The sequence below is a fragment of the Lissotriton vulgaris genome, chromosome 8 (genome assembly GCF_964263255.1).
Source record: "Lissotriton vulgaris chromosome 8, aLisVul1.2, whole genome shotgun sequence".
Lineage (NCBI taxonomy): Eukaryota > Metazoa > Chordata > Amphibia > Caudata > Salamandridae > Lissotriton > Lissotriton vulgaris.
In genome coordinates this window covers 195700316-195721209 of record NC_141696.1, presented here as the reverse complement: position 1 = coordinate 195721209, position 20894 = coordinate 195700316, and the positions used below count along the sequence as shown (strand labels likewise).

The window sequence follows — 20894 nt, the reverse complement described above, 5'->3', positions numbered from 1 at the left end:
CCCTTTCCATTCACTTCATTCACCCTAGAGCACACAACTTTACATCCCAGAGATAGAGATAACCAACTTGGACTAGTTTGCTTTCTGCTTTGCTGTTCTTCATGCTCTTAAGCTGTGAAATCCCGGCCACCGAATTAGGTGTTGGTCCTATGTGGCCACAAGTCTCTACCGTGTTTCCACCAGAGACATTCTGCACTACAAAGCTCTCTGCACACATGCCTTCACCATCTTATTCATGTCTTCCACAAGATCGTTTGCAAGTCGAAAATAAAGTGCCCTGCTCTGATGTGAAATCGACAACCTCTCACATTCTTTGTAAAATAATTTGTTTTGCTTTGTCTGTCACAAATACTTTGGGAAGAGCTTACTTGGAAAACTCTTTCTTAGAAAACTCAATTACAGTTTTGGAAGTCAACCCCAAGACATGTGGTTACTATCCACTTCGTAGTGTAGTCCAGCAGAACTACCATATAGCTCTAACATGGCTGTAAAATTTTAAAAGGTCCCGCTATGTCCATTTTTTTTTGTTTGAATATTTTTATTAGCATTTCTTAAGCAATGCCATTCATAATTGGTACACAGAGTGTTTGGAAACAGTTGTGATACATCAACAAGTAAATTGCACATCAGTCATTACCATTCCACACCGTGTTCGTGAGTGTTTCATCTAGCGACGATTCACTCTTAATTTTCGGTAGTCTATGTGTGTGTCACTTAGACGTTGCGGGGAGTCTAATGAGGTCGCATGCGGCCTGTCTCCTGCTTTCGAGTGTATGCGTCAGTATCTGCGTCCGGGCCAGCAGAGCGAGGGGTACAATAATGAGCTGAGAAATGGATCTGGATGTGTTTCTCAGTGCGATGTTCCACCCGGGTGCATCTAGTTGTCTCTGCACGCTTTATCATACCCCGCTGTGGCATGTGTTAAGGTACTAAGTGCTAGTCGTGGTGTAAATGCCAATTCCTCATATGGAGGTTTCGCAATGGGAGTTTCTCACCTCAGGACAGCCTTTGATCACATACTCCTGAGTTTCCCAAACAGATCCTTCCAATCTTCTTCTCTCATGGCATTACGATTGAGCAAAACTCCTTCAGTCCTTCAGACTTATCAAGACCAGTTTCTAACACCGGCAACCTAGAGAGGCAATCAGCAGCTTAGTTTTTGGAACCGATCCTGGGTGCTGTACATTAATTTTCTTTACATGAAAACACATGTACCAATGGCTTGTAATCGCTCCTCACAATAAATGCATATACAACTAATACAACTTTGAATGCTGTTTTGCCCAGTTTCACTCAAGAGCCTCCTCTCAGTCACAAAATAGGCGAAGGCCACCACTTTCTCTTCTCCATCCTCTATTTGAGCTAAAACAGCATAAAGACCTTTCGGGCTTGCATCAGTTGTCAAAATTGCCCTTTGACGAGCATCAGAATGTTCCACCGGCATTTTTCCTAACTTTTTTTACTGATACAAATGCTTTTGAACACCCTACAGATCATACAAACGCCTCCCCTTTTATACTCTGTTGTCTCATTGGTTGAAGTAAGGAAGCAAAATCTGTTATAAACTTTGATAAATATTTGGTTAAACCTCGGAAGGAAGGACCTCAACTGTTAGCTTCAGGCATGGGCGCTTTAATTAGAGAGTCCACCAAATCTGTTTTGGGACTAATGCCTTCTCCAGAAATGGTATGTACCAAATATGCTGCAGTGCTTACCCTGAATTGAAACTTTTCTCTTTTCTCAGTTAGCCCACTTCTTTGCAATTGAGTTAACACCTCTGTTAAAACTCCAAGATATCATCTTGAAAAAATAAGATCAGCTGTTTGCTCTCCAATACTTTTGTCATTACTCGTTGAACATAAGCTGCTGCCAAAGCCAATCCAAGTAGCATACAAATTGGAAAGTACCAAGTGGTGTCACAAATGAGGTTAAAACCTTGATTTGTACTCAAGAACACTTGAAGGTCTGTGGGAGACAGATCCATTTAGCTGAAAACGTGTGCCCTATTTAATAAAGATAACTTTTCTGTAATAATTGGCAACTATGACTTTTTCCTCAAAGGCCCACCGAGATAGATCTGAGAATCAGTACAGGTATCCTGATCCCATTAAGGAACCTTTGGCCAAAGAGAACAGATATGAGGACCTGCCTGAAGCCAGTGTTTATTACACCTCACTCAAGACAATCACACGCCGCCGCCCAGCTTTCTTCACCCAGCACCCTACCCCTGAGAGCTTGGAAGTGCAGGCCTCTACTTCTAAGTTTAACCCTGGCATGTTCTCTACCACTCCACTGGATAAGGAATCCAGGAAGGTGGATACCTTTGGGAAGAGGATTTTCTTTTCTTTTCCATCAGCCTTGCACTGCGGTCGGTGAACACTACGTGCCTCTTGGGCCGATTTAGGCACATAGTGTGGGACTCTGTTGTGCAAGTCCTGCCCAAGGTCTCGGAGGAGGCCCAAGACATCCTGATCCAGGCTATTGCCAATGGCAGGGCTGCAGCCAAGTTTACCATTAGATGTGGGCTGAACACAGCAGATTTGCTGGGCAGGGCCATTGCTTCATCAGTGGTGCTTCGCTGCCTTGCATGGTTGAGATCAACTTGCTTCTCTGGATATGTCCAGGCATCCCTTATGAACATGCCCTTCGAGGGCACTTACCTATTAAGCGGCAAGGCCGATTCAGCGCTAGAGTGATTTAAGGAGAGTAGAGTCAATGCCTTGTCATTCGGGCTCACTATGGCCTAATGCCATCACTCTCTTCTTTTTGCTCCTTCTGTGGCTATGGGAGGGGCTACTAGCCTCCACCATTCCAACCCAGCCACCATGGCCTACAGGCTTCCCAGCCATTTTGTGGTCTGCGAACATGGCTCCCACAAAATCCTGTGGGACTCGAAGCCAGAGATCTGCCCAGTCCGCTACCCCTCCGTCCCCAAGCCCCTGCTGCTAAACAGACCGCAGTTGGATCAGCTACAGACTCCTCTCCCTTCCCCATCCAGAGCTGACCGTCGTGACTGACACATTGCTTCTGGACAGGGGTGGGCATCTGGGACATGCTAAGATCAGAGGCTTTTGGTCTCCGGCGGAGACTCGACTCCAGTCTTCTGGAGCTGAGGGTGAGTCACTTGGCATTGAAAGCTTCCCTGGACTCCACCAAAGGGAAGCTGATCTAGGTGTTCATGGACAACTCTAAGGCCATTTGGTACTGCAACAAGCAAGACGGAGTGGGGTCATGTGTTAGGAGACTCTGCGCCTCTTGACATGGCTGGAACATCAGGACATTTTCCTGGTCGTCAGCACCTGGAAGGATCTCTAAAGACCAGGGTGGATGAACTCGCCATTAATGCCCAGTGGACCTCGAGTGGCTACTGCATCCGGGGTTGGCTCATGGTCTCTTTCAGGATTGGGTAGAATTTTGACTAGATCTATTCACCGTGGCAGAGAATATAGAATGTCAGTACTTCTGCGTGTTGGAGTTTCTAAAGTGGCTCTTGCTCAGAGACGCATTCCAGCTATATTGGAATACGGGACTCCTATATGTTTTTCCAGGACTCCTATATGCCTTTCCTATATACCTGTCCTCCCTCAGGTTCTCAAAAAGCTCAGACCCGACTGGGCCTAAGCTGTTCTGGTGGCCCCGGATTGGGCAAGGAGAGTATGGTATACAGAACTCATGAAAATGGGCATCCGTCCTCTGATTAGACTGCTCATTTGGGAGGGTCTCCTATCACAACAACAGGGCAGGGTTCTGCACTTGAACCTGCATGCACTCTCCACCATCATGCATAGAAATTAAACAGCGACAGTTGATGGGTTTTGACCTCCCTCCCGAGGTCTGTGATGTCATCTTGACAGCCAGGTGTGCATAGACAAAGACCGTATATGCCTGCCATTGTGACACGTTTGTGGCTTGGTGCCTGACAAACATATTGATCCGCTATCTGCACCCTTGTCTGAAGTGTTGTTGTTTGTTTTGTTTTGAGCCTGACAAGGCCTTGCTTTGTGCACAGTTAAGGGGTATCTTTGAGCCGTATCAGCTTTCTTGTGGTAGCAGGATAAACCCTCCCTGTTCAAATCATGTGTTGTGACATATTTCCTGAAAGGTCTTCAACACATGTTCCCTCCCATGTAATGTAATGTAATGTAAAAAATTCTTGTAAAGCGCAGCTTACACCGGACGGTTTCTTGGTTCCCATGCCCCAACGGAACCTTAACTTGGGTTTGACCGTCTTCATTTGTCCCCCTTTAAACCCATGCATAGTTGTCCTTTCAGACTCAAGACGATCAGCACAGTTTTCTTGATGACTTTCACATCAATCAGGAGGGTCAGTGAATTATCTGCTCTGTCTGTTCAACCTTCATACATCAGCTACTTCCCAGACCAACTAGTTCTCTGCAATCATGCCTGTTTCTTACCCAAGGTGGTTACACCTTTTCATGTCAGCCAAAGCATCACACTTCTGATATTCTTTGCTCCTCCACACCCCACCAAGGAGGAGAGACTCTACCGTCTGGACCTCAAAAGAGCATTGTTCTTCTATCTCATTCTTACCAAAGAACACCGGGTAGAGGATCAGTTCTTTGTGGGCTTCACCAATATGAAGAAAGGGAAAACAGTGCAGAAGTGGACAATCTCCAGATGGATTGTACTCTGCATTAAGATCTGCTATGCACTGGCCAAAAAGAAACCTCCTGTGGGCTTACAGGCTCATTCTACCAGAGCCAAAGCTGCGACCACTTCATTAGCTGGGTGAGTCCCTGTCCTGGATGTCTGTCAGGCTGCTACGTAGGCTTCCCTACACTTGTTTACTGAACACTTCCACCATGACAGTCAGGTCTGTCGTGAAGGTCTCTTTGCCCAGTCGGTCTTCTAGGACTTTTTGGTCTGTCAGGTCACATACCCACCTCTGAAGAGTGATTGCTTTGGTATCTATTTTAAGGTAAGAAACTTACGACTCAAACTCTCTATAAGAGGAACAAGTTGCTTACCTCCGGTAACGCTTTATCTGGTAGAGACTCTGTCTAGCCACAGATTTCGTACTGACCCTCCCACCCTCGTTGTTAAGTGAACTGACCTGCCTACAAAGGTGCCTTTTAGTCCATAGTTCTGGCACACTAGTCACAACAATTTGGTGTGGATCCGTGCTTCTGGTGGGGAAACAGTAACTTAAAAACTAAGGTCAGCATGCTGTGGGGGCACCTATTTAGGCACAGCGCATGTCATACCTAGCACGGAACCATTCGGCGCTACCTACCGGCAGGCAGCTGTACTGCTCAAGATTTTCCAGATCCAGCCTGATGCCTGGGAATACTCTAAGGTAAGTAATGTGCAGCTAAATAGAGTCTAGAGACCAGATAAGGTGTCACCAAAGGTAAATAACTTGTTCTTCCTAACCTGTCTTACTGTGATAAACATTCAGCACATCACAACCATTAACTTTAAACTGCAGTTCTCCGTGTTATCAGGAGCTGTGTCTTGTTCTCTGATCACTCCGCACTGGGTGACCATTAAACATGCCTAATGCACACTAGACCCTCCAAAGGCATGGACTGTCATGCTACACTCTCATGCATGCTTCTCCTTATGTCACTGTTGAATGTATTAATGCCAGAAGCCCCAACGTGTAATTTCAGAGTTATGTATATTGTAAAGGACATTTCCTGCCCCTTCACACTGACTTGATAGCACAGTTCTTACGTTTAGGATTATGTACTGAGGTACCTCTCCTCAGTCTATAACTCCCCTCACCTGACTCTTTTTCCTTGCCCACCCTCCTCACTGAGCTCCTCCTGCCCAGCAGCATGAGCTGACACACCTTGAAGGTGGATTTGAGGGTAGCTGCCCCAATAGTGTCCCCAAGCCATCCTCTTTGCCACATGTTGAGTCTTCTGTGAATAAGACTCTCAAACTTCAGGTAAAGTCTTCTGAATTATTTAAGTACAGCAGTATTAACCACCAACAACTTTCAGGACTGCATGCCTTCAATGTTCTCCACATTCCACTGATGTCAGTGTTCCAATCCTTCTATCAAGTCAGATCATAACAAATACATGTGTAGTTAGCAAAGAAAATGAAGATGTGTTGGGGCTCTAGGTAACTGGAGCCAAAGTATTTAAAGGGCGGATCGTAGTGTAACTGAGAAACTGTTCTGTTTTGTTCAGACCTGTGACCTTCTTTGCAAAGCAACCAATGTTGAAAGCTGTTCCAAGGAGTCCAAATGTGTGCATCACAGTGCACAGCAGCAGCAGGAAAATGGAGGCTTATAATTTACAGCCGTCTTCTGTTCTTGCGTTTGTGTTTGCTGTCTGATGACATTAGCACTCTTGTGTCATTAAGGGATAGGACTCTCATGTAATTTCAGCTGCTCATTTTGAAGTGCATCTTGGGGCACCAGCATCATTTCTGGGCAGTGCTGCAGATAACCAGTGTATCATGTTCTTTACATGCAGTAAATACGCTTCTTTGGGGCTCTTTTAGAGACCACTTTTAGCTGTCTCTTGTTGCAGATGTATTGTGGACAATACCATATACTTTCAGTGGACTTTTGACCTGCCCTTTGCTTATCATTGATTAGCTTTCTCTTCATTCTGAATTGCTATCTTTTTGATGGCTTGCCTTTTTCTTGTATTTTTCCCTCCTCTGAGGCATAGCAGCATAGCTTATTTACCATCCTTTTGATCAGATGAATTGAATCTTGCCACTGCTTACATTCAGGGAACCGATTTTGAGGTTCAGCCTTTAGACAGCTCATGCACTGTCTGTTGTGAGCATCATCCATGGTGCTTACCAGTTACCCCCACCCTTCCTAGTGTAACTTTTGCTTTCCCAAACTTGTTCCACCTGCCTCCATGTTACTTTGGATGAAACCATTCCGGTCCTCTTTGCCTTAAAAACGAAAAATGCTTTGCACAGTTCATTTTTTTAGGTCTCGCCTAGGCAGCGCTTGCGCTGTTTCTTCGAGACATGCTGTATGCAGGATATGTGGATAAAGCTCCACTTACTTCCCACCCATCTTTTTAAATGGCGCCTGTCCCTGTCCTTTGTAAATGGTGGCTTTTCATTGGCCATTAGGCTTTGTAGTCACTTTTTGGTACTGTCTTGTCTCTTCTTGTAACCTCCCATGAGGACCCCCCTGTCATATGTGTTGTTACGCCCTAGGTTTAATTACAGCCTCAAGGCACTACTTTCTTAAAGGCCTTCAGACAGGACACTCACTTAGTACTAAACTAGATTGGCAGTGATTACTTCACTTTCAAGCTCACTCGCATTTATATTAGACCTTCTATAAATTTCCCTTCATCAGCTCCACATAGAGTGCAACCTAATCTGGAATTTATATAATAATTATTATGTTACATTTCAAAGCTACTAATTGTATACATGGACATAGCCATTTGAATGTACTCGTGGTACTGTCATGCATGCAATACATTATGGGTAGGGTGGATTTACCATATCTTCAAAGTTTATGATGCTCACTAGGGACCTCTAGGCACGGCTGTGCTACTGCACCTAGACAAGCAGTGCTGGTGCCTTGCTCAATAGGGACATCTAGGTGCAGCTGGCTGTACTATTCCTACCACATCTAATTTTATTAGACCTTCTATAAATTTCCATTCATCAGCTCCACATAGAGTACAACCTAATCTGAAATTAATATAATAATTATTTTGTCACATTTCAAAGCGACTAATTGTATTTATACTTTGTACTTATAGTCGTTGCTTATGAAAAGCAAGGCTGGCAGTAACTGCCCCTATTTTACTGCCAGCCTTGTTGTTCATAAGCAAAGACTATAAGCACAAAGTGTGTGTTAAGGCACCGCTTGCAGATTTTCAAAACACATAAATAAAAGACGTTGTCATTTTCAATGGTAATAGCTCAAATTCTCGAAATGTGAGGCCTATTGCACTGCAAATGCTTGTTCTTTTAGTAACCAGCCTGCCTCCCAGCGGTTCCCGGGCTCACCAGGCAAGCTCTGCCCCTCAGCAAATCACAGAGAGCATCCAACAATGGCGGCTTTCTGAGCACATGTAACCAGTTTAAGTAGATTCAGAGAGTAGAGTTTTTATGCTTTCCCTGCGAGGTAGGCTTTTCAAGTAGCTTTTGACTAGTTATGATGGAGTGGGGACTACAATTCCAAGGGGTCTCAGAGAGGAGAAACGGCTCCTGCATGGTTTCTGTGGCCTGGAATGGTTGTGTCTGTGCTGGCCTGTGAGGCAGACAGACTGTCTCTTGCCTGCCCTTCAGTCACACCTTAGACTTTTGGGAAGTGGGTGAGGATGGTTTTACACCAAAAACACAGCTGTCTCTGGACCTCTACCTTGGGTGCCTAGGATAACCACATGGTGGTATAAGCACAGATGCAGCACCAGTCAATATCATACATCCAGAACACAATGGTTTTACAGACTCCTTTGCACACCTTCATAGGGCGTGCCTGCACAGCCGCATGGGTAAAAACCACTGGCAAAGCCAATAGGTTACAAAGAGACCTATTGGCTTTGCCGATGCTTGTTTCTTTTTCTGTCAGCATGCCATTGGAGTGTATGTGTTTTCTTGTTCTCTCCCCTCCCCTGTGCTCTGTGTTGCTCTCCACCCCCCCCCCCCATTGTTTGCTGCTTCCCCCACCCCTCCCCAGCCTGCTTCTTCTGCCCTTTGGTTTGTTTTTCAACACCTCTTGTCTTCAGTTGCTCCCTCAATACCCTCTCTCTTGATGTGACAAATTCAAAAAATTTCACTACAAAGAATTACAGTGGTTGTAAAGTATGAACACTTGCATTTTCCCATTCTATTGTTTATCTTTTTAATTCAGTAAAGGTTCCTAGAATTGCATTGTTTGTTTAAGGATAATTTTATGCAGTGGTATCAATCACAGACCACCCCTATCCCTCTTGAAAGATGTCGTTTTTTACTTTTATATATTAACTTATATAACATCTTTTTATTATTATTTGATATTTGTTAATTTCTATAGCGCTGAATTACCCCATGAGGGGTATCTCTGCGCTTAGGACGGCGTGCTGCTGCCAGATCCAAGGGACTCAGAAGAGGATGGTTTTTATAAGCTTCCTGAATAGAGGGAAGCTCTGACAATAGCGAAGCTGGAGGGGCAGTTCGTTCCAGAAAGTTGGGGCAAGATGTGAGAAAGCTTTGCCACCCTTGTGAGCCTTTTTAATTCTGGGAGTGCACAGAAGTAACTTGGATCCTGATCAAAGGGATCGGGTGGAGTGTATTTGATGAATTTGTCGGACAAGTAGGAAGACTCCTGACACTTAAAGGCTTTATAGACCATGCAGCCGATCTTGAATTTCACCCGCTTTCTCACAGGGAGCCAGTGGAGTTTTTTAAGAAGGGGGAATGGAAGCCGTCTGGGAGGGGCGTTCGCTATTAGTCGGGCAGCCGTATTTTGTACAACTTGTAGCTTGTTTAAGGAGGCCTCGTTGGCCGAAGCTAATAGTGCATTACAATAGTCGAGCCGGCTTAATACCAGGGCTTGCATTAGTGTTTTTTTTGTCAAGGAAGTAAGCAGAGGGAAAACTCTTCTAAGTAAGCTGAGTGTGTGTTAGCAGGTGCCAGAAATGGTGGTGACATTGGCATCGAATGTGAGCTTGTGGTCGATTCGGATTCCTAGATTCTTGGCTACTTCTTTGGGAGAGGAAGTTGCACCCAGCTCATCCGGCCACCACCTGGGAGTCTATCTTATGGCTGCTCCTCCAAACAGCATGCTCTCCGATTTCTCGGCATTCTGTTGGAGGAAGTTGGTCCTCATCCAGGCACAATGGTTTTCATACCCTCAGAGAAGGTGAGTTGTATATCTGGGTTATTTTTATCGAAGGTGAGGAGGAGCTGGGTGTCGTCCACGTAAGAGATGGGACTGAACCCTAGGTTCCTCGTAAGTTTGGCCAAGGGGGTAACATAAATGTTACAAAGAGTAGGGCTCAGACTGGAGCCCTGCGGCACCCCCTTGGTAACTTTTGTGGTTTTGGATCTAAAAGTCCCCAATGTGACTGTCTGGGTTCTGTCGGTAAGGAAATCAGTCAACCATTTTAGTGCAACCCCCTGTACTCCAATGCCCTGAAGTCTCTCCAGTAGGATATGGTGTGAGATGGTGTCAAACGCCGCCGATAGGTCAAGCAGCACCAACAGTGCCGCCTGACCATTATCCAGAGTCATTCTGATGTTATCCGTTACCTCGATAAGGCGGACTCAGTACTGTGTTTTACAAATCCTTTCTTAAAGTAACTTGAAAGTACTACTTTTTATTTTGTAATATTGATAAAAAGTTTAACCCTAATGTTTCATATATCGATGCACCAAATTTGACCGCTTGTTGCATCTCTGAGTGCACTCTGTACATTACATGGGCAGCTGTTGTCTGCTGAGGTTACAGTTTCCACCGAAAATATTTTTTTTGTTTTCTTATTAACTTTGGAGCTGCTCAAAGAATCTGCACAAAAACGTTTGTCCAATTTGGGTTCCACTTACCAGGTTTTGTGCATATCCGGTGGGGTTGAAGGAAAAAGGGTGGAGGAAAAAAGTGACCAAAAGGACCCGCTGCCCCAAGTTATATTAATAAAAATTAAAAAATAAATAAAAACAAAAGTATGTTTTTTTGCAGGTTCCGCAAATCCTGCCTTAAGGGTTGCAAAATACCAGCAAAGTCTTGTAAACCAATGTTTTCTCTTCTTCAGGGTTTGCGCCCTCACAAGGTCCAGCAAAGGCCAAGGAACCTTTTTGAACCCAAACTAGTGTCTGTGAATCCCTACATGAAAATTGCAACTTTTGCAATCCTTAACTAACTCAACAGACAAACAAGCCATAACTCACACGTCACATGCAGTGTTTGACCTGAGAATATTTATACCAATAACTAACAACACCTAAAATCATACCTAATTAAATAACACATAGTAGAAGAAAATAAATACTGCATTCATAGGTGTCTTTTTCATCGCTTTAAGAGTAATGTTATAGGCAATCTCACCTGTAAGATATTTACTACATTTGTAATTAAGTCTACCTCATCAAGGATGACGTCAGGAGCATTGCATTTTGGTGTGAAAGGTGTATTGCATAGCTGTTGAGCAAGTAATGCATTATGGACTTGTGAATTTCAGTGGTTTTCGGTTTTAAGTCATAGCCACAACTGTGGTTTTCATGTGTTTTGCTTTAAAGTGAATTTCTATTTAGTTTTAAACATACCTTAAAGCTTCTAACCAACGCTAACCCTAACTTGACTTTAACCTATTTTATTTAGTTAATATTGTGATCATATACTTTATCCCTCTCTCTTTTCCTCTCACGTGTGCGCTCTCTCTTTCTCTCTCTCATATATATATATATATATATATATATATATATATATGTGTGTGTGTGTATATATAGATGTGTGTGTGGTGTGTGTGTATATTTGTCAAACAATAATTTAAAGATTTTTGGACTAGAGCTCCATAGATTTTAACAATGCTGTTAAGCTGCCAGCTTGTTGCAGACCTCCAGACTGGTACTTTAACAGTAATGACTTTATGCTTCACCGTTGGAAGTGATTGTACTTTCGAGGGGCAGTTGGGAGACGTGTTATTGTGTTTTCCATGATGCCTTATTGCGCTTTATCCAATTAGGGGTGTTTACAAAACACACATTTTAGACAGGAAAGCAGAGGAGTGCTGTGCCTAGCAATAGTTTTTTTTATCCAGAGTTTCTTCCACTGCATTTATTTGAAAATGTTTATTGAAATCTCTCCGGCTCTTGTGTGGTATAAAGATTGCTCCAAAAATATTTATTTAGGCTGCTTATTCGGTTTGTGTATACATTATGGTATACGTTTTTGAAAAAGTATGTGTAGTAGACCAGCAAAGCAATGCATAATGCAAATTAGGGTAATAACAACCATAGACATAACGCAACTCATTATTGTGAGAATAAACACATTAGTCCCTGCCTACTTTCCGTCATATATTGTGTGTGTGTCGCTTGTGTTATACTGATGGAAATAGTGGGCTTTAAGTGTTCTCCAGAATTCCAGGTAAGTACAGATCATTTTCATTTGGCAGGGATCATGTTCCATAGAAGGAACTTCCACCTGTTAGTGGCTGTTTGAAAGGTGGGACAGTCTAAATGGGATTTGCCTAAGATTGGTTGACCTTATTTGGGGATCCTATAACAGGATGGCCTTATTTAGAGATATGTTCGAATTCGTTTTTTGGTGGCAGAAGAGAGCTTCCAATCCCATGTATTGCTTGATAGTAGCTTGAACATATTGATGTAGGCCACATTCAGGGGTGTAACAAAGGCCCCCGCAAGCCCCTTTGGTGTGGGGGGCCCTAGGCTTAATGAAAAGACCACTATGGGTGTGGCTCTGCACTCCTTAGTTTATTCTAATTTTTCTTTAGTTCATTCAGTTTCAACAGTGTGGTTGGTGCTAAATGCGATACTCCCTCTGAGCATGGGAGGTATTATGAATCACAACACGCGTTGCTTGAGCCCAAGCTTCCCATTCACATAGCACTCAGAGATCTCCTTCATTCAGTGTAAAATAAATTTCTTCACATATTATTCATGTTGTTGTCTTCTTTATTATTCTTCTTTAGTTATCATTTTTAGGTAATTATTTCATCATTAACCTCTTTTTTCACTCGTGTGTTGATATCATATTTTTACGTTACATATGCCCAATGCATTTCAAGCAAAAATGCCCTTCCTCAGGGGACTTCGTTCTGAAAAAATATAACAATATGTCGGTACATTCTCAAATTCATATCACCAACCGGTATAAAATTGAAAGCATAATAATCTCTGACTTTTCTTGTTTATAGCACCTTATAACCCTGTGGTGAAATGATAATCCCTACGTAGTGACACACATTTTTCAATTCTCATTGCCAGGGTGCATGCATTTTAAACCTATGTGCACTCCCTTTAACTAATGTTATCACTGACCTTCGCTTTAAGTTTCTTGTGACGTACGCATCTGAAAGTAAACAACCGAGTGCTCGTATTACTCAGACTGTCCGATTTATGTAATTGCGCATTTAAATCTTATTTTCGCCTCTTTGAAGTCTTACCGGGTAGCTTGTATACAGGCGCTTATCGCGGTTCCTTCTCCCTTCCGGGTTCGTGTGCGTTTGGCGTGCGTCGCTCTATCTCATTCATACTCTATGGTACGACCGCGTAATCACATGGTGTATGAATGGGTGGGTAAGCGAGCTAAAAAACGGACAGTGTGGCAGTCCATTTCAATGAAGCAAAGCATAATCCTTCGCACAGAGGGACACTTTATTTTTGGTGCATAGGAAAAGACTTAAAATCATGCAGAATACTTTATTACGGACTTTAATTAAAAAGCAAGATTCTGCACCCAAGGAAAGTCGTGAAAGTTTCCTTTGCGCTTTTCTGCAAAAGAATACGGCCTGCGTGTTTAAAAGACAAACCACGTGGGCAATTCAAATGTCAGAGAGACTGCCTCCCGTGAACAAGGCTCTGGTGAGCAGAAACGTTGGGAACAGTGAGCCTCTTCTGCCTTCGTGTCGTTCCACGCAATAAATAATTTCAAAGCAGCATTTCCAGAGTCAGTGCACTTCTTTCTATGGTAAAGGAGGATTGTTGGCATATTTTCTGGAAGCCTCGCACCAGAAGCACTGACCGCCCTGAAAAGGTTCAGGCTCCCTGCGTGGCAAATGGTGTTTGTGAAGATATATATATATATATCCGAAAACAAAGGCAAGGACGCGGCACTCTTCTTTTCACAGTAGATTTATTTTAGGTCTCAAGCAAAACTCCTACGCGTTTCGAACAAACGTTCTTGGTCACGGCAGTGACCAAGAACGTTTGTTCGAAACGCGTAGGAGTTTTGCTTGAGACCTAAAATAAATCTACCGTGAAAAGAAGAGTGCCGCGTCCTTGCCTTTGTTTTCGGATTACTAGGAGACACGCTCCCGGTCTCCAAACGCGGGCACCAACTCAAGCAGTTCCCTCTGCTACGGGAACATTTGGGAAGAATATATGAATATGAATATATATATATATATATATATATATATATATATATATATATATATAATCATATATATAATATATCTATATCTATATCATATATATATATATATATATATATCATATATATAATATATCTATATCGTATATATATATATATATCATATATATCATATATCTATATCATATATATAATATATATATATCTATATATATATATCATATATCATATATCATATATCTATATCATATATATATATATAGTATATATATATATATATATATATATATCTATATCATATATATATATATATCATATATCTATATCATATATATATATATCTCACCACCAATGTTTGGCTGCTCCCAAGTCTCAAAATCGGCGGGCTCGCGGCTGGGGTACCCCCTGTAATATCCACACTCTGTTACCAATGCAACACTCCTTGGATTGAAGGCGAGTCAAAAACACTGGAGCCGCAGCCTCAAGTATTCAGTGCAAGTTTATTTCAACACGATGTCCTACGCGTTTCGGAGTTTCAGGCACTCCTTCACGGGCATTAGACTGTGTCAAAGTGAAAACTAATAAAGTGTCTAATCACGTGATCATAAACATAGGCGACATACTTCCACACAGGGAGTCTGTCACCCATTGCATCTCAAAAAGATAATGTCCAGTGACCGAATCTCTTCTTCTGAACTCTTGATTTAGAATTATGTTTCTGCCTTAGGAAGAGAATTAAAATGCCTCATCCTTCAGAAATATCTTATGTAATATCCTGTGTGTACTGCTTTGTTGACCATTCTCTAAATGGTTTCCACAGTGACATTCACTGTAGTTAGTTAGACCTTTGCCTTCAGGCTGTGTTGTTTTGCAGATCCTTGTGTTTGCAATGTTTTTTCTCTATTGTTTAGGTTACGTTTTGTAAATTACAATCGTGTGTTTCTCAGAAGCATAATTTGTAAATAATCATGCTATACACAGTGATGTTTTGGGACAAGAGCTGTTGATTTTTTATTTTCTTTTGTCTTTTCATGGATCTCTCTGTAAAGTGTTGTGACAGCCGTAGGAGCCTGCTCTGTACTTAACAAAATCACAGATCCATTTAAGAACTTAAGAAATGATCATGCTGCTGAAGAATGTATAAATACAAGCAAGCAGATAATTGCTCTAATTGTACTGTGTTGTACTGAATTTTGCAGCTTCCGTGGATTAAATTACCATTCATGATCCAACTTGATTGCACTATTATAAAAAGAGCTGACTTCTGCAAAATTAGGCCGAAATAGGCAATTGAGCAGTGCGGCATCAATTGTATAATTTGTGGTGTAACTTGGAAACTCAGCTCCCGCGAACCACCCCATAGTCATTCACTGGGACTCCTCAAGAAACCATCAAAATATAATGGCTTTGAAGTGGCAGCAACCTGAATTGATCGAGCAATCAAAAGGCATAATTCTTTTCTGATGGTGCGCCTGACAGTTAAATGGTCCATTCACTGGGCAAAATGTAGCCGCCCTAGATTTAGGAAGACGTTTAAATCCGCTTTTTTTATTTTTAGGAAAAGCATTAGGTTAATGTTTCATGATAAGAAAGTTCCTCTTTCTCTGAAAAGGAACTTCGCTTGAAGTTAATACTTTTTATAGTTACATCATCATGTCTCATGCCCACAAATTTATCAATGTGACTACAGTATCTTTCTTTTAGCCTGCACCTGTTTGCAAAAAATATAAATAAATCATTATCCTTTAATTGTGGATAAAGAACACAATATTTGCAGTTTTCACTGCAGTTGTTTATTAGTAAATGTTTGACTAAATTTACATGTTCACAACTAAAACGTAAAACTCAATTTTTTTCTATTTCAGATTTAATCCAGTGCACAAATGAGATGAATGTAAATATCCCACAGCTCGCCGACTCCATATTTGAAAGAACGACAAACAGTAGTTGGGTGGTGGTTTTCAAGTCCCTCATCACAACCCACCATTTGATGGTATACGGAAACGAGGTAAAACAACTTTTTATTGACATAAAATAATAGAAATGCTGATATTAATTTTTGCATTTTCTTCAGCTGTATCTGTATTGTGCGTTTATAGTATTTAAACTGATAGACCTGGGGGTCACTGCTTACAGTGCAAATTCGTCAAGAAATGTAAACGAAGTTAGCTGTGCTTCTGAATGCTGCTCCGAGTTCCTTGATCCCATATCTGGAAGACATTCTGCTGTCATGTATGGGTTTTGAAGAACTTTATTTTTATGTTTGAACGAGTCTACGTTTATGATTCGGTAAAACATGTATTGGAACGTGGGTTTCATTATATATGGCACCTACAAGGACTATGTTTTCTAAAGATGCTCCTCATAGACAAAAAATGGATATTGGCTATTCATTTTCGTAAGTTGCAAAGCGATAACATTTACGAGATATAGCAAGAAAAACGACTTGCCTGCAATTTTAGCTCTCTAATCTGGTCATCTTGCATCGAGTCTTGTTTGGTAAAATATCCTTGTCATAGAGGGAGTTAGTGGCCATGAATTGGGGCGTAGTGTTACTCGAACTTGGTCTTAAAACTGATGAAAGACCACCAGGAGAACACTAACATGATACTGATTAAAGTGACCTCCGGTTAGGTGCTGGGTTCTCAATGAGCCTGTGAACCTGATAACTTACTCTTGATAGTAATATAAGTTGAGTCTTTCTAGACCTTAAATCAAACCCAGTGGTCCACATGGTTCGTTTTAAGTTGAGAACCTTTTCAGATTGATTTCCATGGATTGCCTTCATTCGAACCAGAAAATATTAGTTGTGAGACTGATGTCCTTTTTGTAGCTTCATGGGATAATCATTAAAAATGTTGAACTAGCCCCACTGTGCAGCGGGCTGTGATTAGGATGCGGCCACTGGAGCATGGTTGTACCATAACAGTTCATCCTTCTCTGAAAGCTGCTCTCTAGCCTGCAGCCCACTCAATAAATGTCAGAGGAGCACAATGACCGGCTAGGTTTTCCATCTGTGTTTACCTTGTTCCGTTTGTCTCCTGGTTCTTCTCCAGACCCCTCATCCCATATGTTCCTTTTGTGTTTCCTCGTGCCTGAGCTTGCGGGTTCATACCTTTGTACAGGAACATTCTAGTAATGATTTTGAGGACAGTTGTTCAGGAGATTAGCCCAGCCAGATGCCCGGCATGTTGCTTCATATTTTTTTTCAAACCTTCTTAAAAAAACTTTGACACAATTGCATAGGCATGTTACAATCTCGCATCAAATCAAAGTAATGTATACATAGCAACGATTGAGGATAAAAAGGAGGGCCAAAAGCACAGACCAGCAGAAAAGAACGGCTTTAGATAGACATTACTTGGGCACATCTGGACAGTGAGCAATAATGGATATAAATCATGCAAACTGCTGGAGAGGGAGCGGGCCTGACCAGAAAGGAAATAAGAACGCGGTTAAGGGCAGCTACTGACCTTCAATGTCGCTTCATATTTCATTCATAAAACTATGTTTCCACTTTGTTCCTGTTCCTGTGTTTAGCACCTAAAAACAATCCCAAGAGGGGATTTATGAGGTTTGGTCTAATGATGGCATGGAGTCTACAATGAAATTCACCCAGTAAGTTTCATTAGGCCTGCTTTTGATATCCAAAAAGGAGTGCAAAATGCTTGTTTAGTGTGAGATCTTGGACTGGTCATCAGGAGGCCCGTTACGTAAACACTGTTTAGTATTCTAGTTGTGGGAGCTAGTGGATAGGAATTACAGAAAGCAGTTATTCTTTGGAAGTGGTAAAAAAGGTCCAATAGCCCGTTAGGAAATCTGTTTCGACCATTTAATCCCTTCAGATTTTTAAATAGGACTACCTGGGTTTGGACTTTTACTGTGAGTGTGTCTCACTAACTGAGTCTCACTCACTGGAAAATCTATGGAAATGGACTGAGAGAGCTAACCGCTGGTGTACACGTTCTAAGATAAGGCCAGTGCTGCGCTACTAAGGTAAGAGGAGCTGGACTGGTAATACACGAACACCTGAGTACATGTGTGTGTGTGTGTACAGCGCATATGAGACTACCGTCTAGCACAGCAGTGCATCTTCGCATAGGTAGATTGTCACAGAAGGGGCCCTACAGGGATTTGTGCTTACATGGTGTAGGTTTGGTTTTCTAATGTAAGTGGGCATTCATAGTGTACATCTGCAATGGTTGGTGAACATCTACATGCTCTAAGGATTTACTCTTTAAGGACAACTTCTGTGCAACAGCACAGTTTCACCATGTATAGACCTAACTGTACTCCTTAATACAATTGAAGAATTGACCTATTTCCCTGGCTTAGCTCATAAGCAGATTCTGGGCCTTTGTCCGCTCCCCACTGAGCCAATTCAATTACTCTACTGGCTAGCAGGAGGATCAAAGGCCTCCCCACACAATAGAACCATTAATTGTGACTGTGCTTAGCCCAGTTCCTGGGAAATAAAAGAGTGGGGATAAAATCAGGAAGGCCAGACCTCCGGAGCCAAATACCGGAGAGGGACCCTTTAATGTTTTGGTGGAAAGGGATCAGGAAACTGTGTCAGTTGGGGTGGGGCTGAGGCTCCCAAGAAAGGTCTTTCCATTGACCACCCCAAGCTGCTATATTAAAATGTCCCAAAAGGCTGTGCAGGAGGCTTGGGACAGGGGTGGAGTGATGATGTGACACCCTAGGATTAGACAGAGGTGCCTGCCTTCCAGAACATTCAATGCCTACTTGTAAACCCCTCCAAAAGTGAGTGACTGTTAAGAACTCACTGGACATAGGAGAGAGAATGGTGAAATAATGCCTTGCTGGAAGGAGAAGTCACCAGACTACACTGAGAAGAGGGACTTTAACTCACACTAGCTCCCAGAGACTGGGAGTGTTTATCCAGGGCCAGTGGCACTGGCCTCTTATGCCCTCTGAGGGACAGTATAGGGATGGACCTGGATGGGGAGACCTGGAGTGGACCCAATCATCATCCTTTAAGTTTTGACCCATGTCCGTGGCCCATTTATCTCTCACTCTAATCTGGTGACCGTTTTTGGCATCACCTGCATCCCTGTGGAATACTTTAAAAGTTCTCTATCTAGAGTGGAGAACTTTGGAGTACAATAGGTACAATAATTTCTTCTCTTTAGGTTTCGCCGGGTGTGCCCTTTATCAATCCCATACTGAGCTTCGTATATGATATAGGAATATATCTAATGCAGTGTAGGGCTTCAGTTTCTTGTAGTTCTATACAGCATAATCAATGCCCCTGCCTTGTACATATTGCCCATGGTTTGAAGGGATCAGCCAGCCAGGCGTTTCCTAAAAGCTGGCTCACATGTTACCTGTAGGGCAGGATTGGCCAGTAGAGGCATCATCATGGAATATACTCCCTCCACTGCTATTAGCTTCTGCAGTCTCACCCAGGCTCATACCATACACTTCACAGTCTTTATCTTTCTTGTAGGTCTAATGGGTGGCTTTATCAGTACTGTGTTTAACGGTATGGGGCCGCCAATCCACATTCCATGTCTGCTGTGTGTTATGTATCCAATGGTGTGTGTACTGCGCCTGGCCTATTGGATAGTACATTCAAATTTAGAAGCAGCAATTGTAGCAGCTTCAGTTCACCCTTGCTGCTTTTCCTGTCCAAGTAAACTTCACCATCAGGGAGTTAAATGAGTGGAAGTACTGACGGCTCAGCGTAAGTGCTAATCTCTGGTAGAGAGTCAGTAATTGTGGGAGAACTACCAGTTTCATAATTCCATAGATATTGGTAGTTTGCGCCCTTTATCTATATGTGCAGTTAGTTTATCTATACACACTCTTTAGTTGGCTCTATATAGAGTAGTTATATCTTGGTGGTATTGTACGCCCAGATACCTCACTGGTTCCTCGCTTCAGACCAGTGGATATTCTAATGTTATAGCCCTAGTGGACTCAGCTACTGGGATCATCACAGATTTATCCTAAATTGTACTTCGTCCTGACCACCTCTCAAATTGTATTACTTCTCTTATAATGTGATTTAATGTGTTGGCTGGTTCATTGACCAGCAATGAAATGCCAACAGCATAAAAGCGACAAAGATTCTGCGCCTGCAGAATGTAACGCCTCTTTCGCTATGGTATTCTTGGAGGATAATTACTAGAGGCTCCACCGCCTGGGTGAATAGTATCAGGGAGAGTGGACATCCCTGCCTTGTCCCATGGTGTATTGGTATTGTCTTGGAAAGTGCCCCATTCACTGTGATCCTAGCCAATATTTGCTTGTATAATACTCTAACCCATTTTACGGGGTCTTTACCCAGTCCCATATGTTCCAAAATAATGATGAAAATGTGCCCTTCTATAGAAACAAAGGACTTAGCCGCATCCTAGAACACTACTGCACCTTGATTTCGGGGAGTATATGCTGTGTAACTTTTAAAAACGTTCTCAAGTTATCTACCATAGACCGTCCCAGGATCAACCCAGACAAGTCTGGCAGGATTAGTCTATGAAGCAATGGCAGCAATCTAGTTGCTATAATTTTAGCTAGTATCTTATTACCAATGTTTAAGAAGAATTGCGGTAGATATGATTCACATTTCTCCGATGGTTTGCCCAGCGTAGGGATCCTGTCACCAGCCCTTTTTCATACACTGCCAGCAGCACTGGACCAGCTCCTAAATTAATTATTTTTAAATATTCACCCGTAAGGCCATCACTCCGAGGTGCCTTGTTATTCTTCAGTGTTTTCATAGCACCCTGTACTTCCGCCAATGTGAGCGGCACACACAACGTCTCACTTCCAGGACCCTCTACCCATGCTGGTGTCATTCTCTCTAGATATTGATTAATAACTGCGGCATTTTGTGCTGTCAAGATTTATAGTCTGGTGTAGTAGTCTGTAT

At 42.4% G+C, this 20894-nt stretch overlaps 1 protein-coding gene across 7 annotated transcripts in view; it reads left to right on the top strand.

The window, feature by feature from the left end:
- PICALM (phosphatidylinositol binding clathrin assembly protein) overlaps positions 1–20894 on the top strand; it is a 495196-nt gene that overhangs the window by 111038 nt on the left and 363264 nt on the right. For all 7 annotated transcript variants that reach the window (XM_086933969.1, XM_086933970.1, XM_086933967.1 and 4 more), the window contains exon 2: positions 15862–16004. In XM_086933969.1, coding sequence (XP_086790095.1) covers positions 15862–16004 — 143 coding nt within the window. The remainder of the gene's footprint in view (positions 1–15861; positions 16005–20894) is intronic.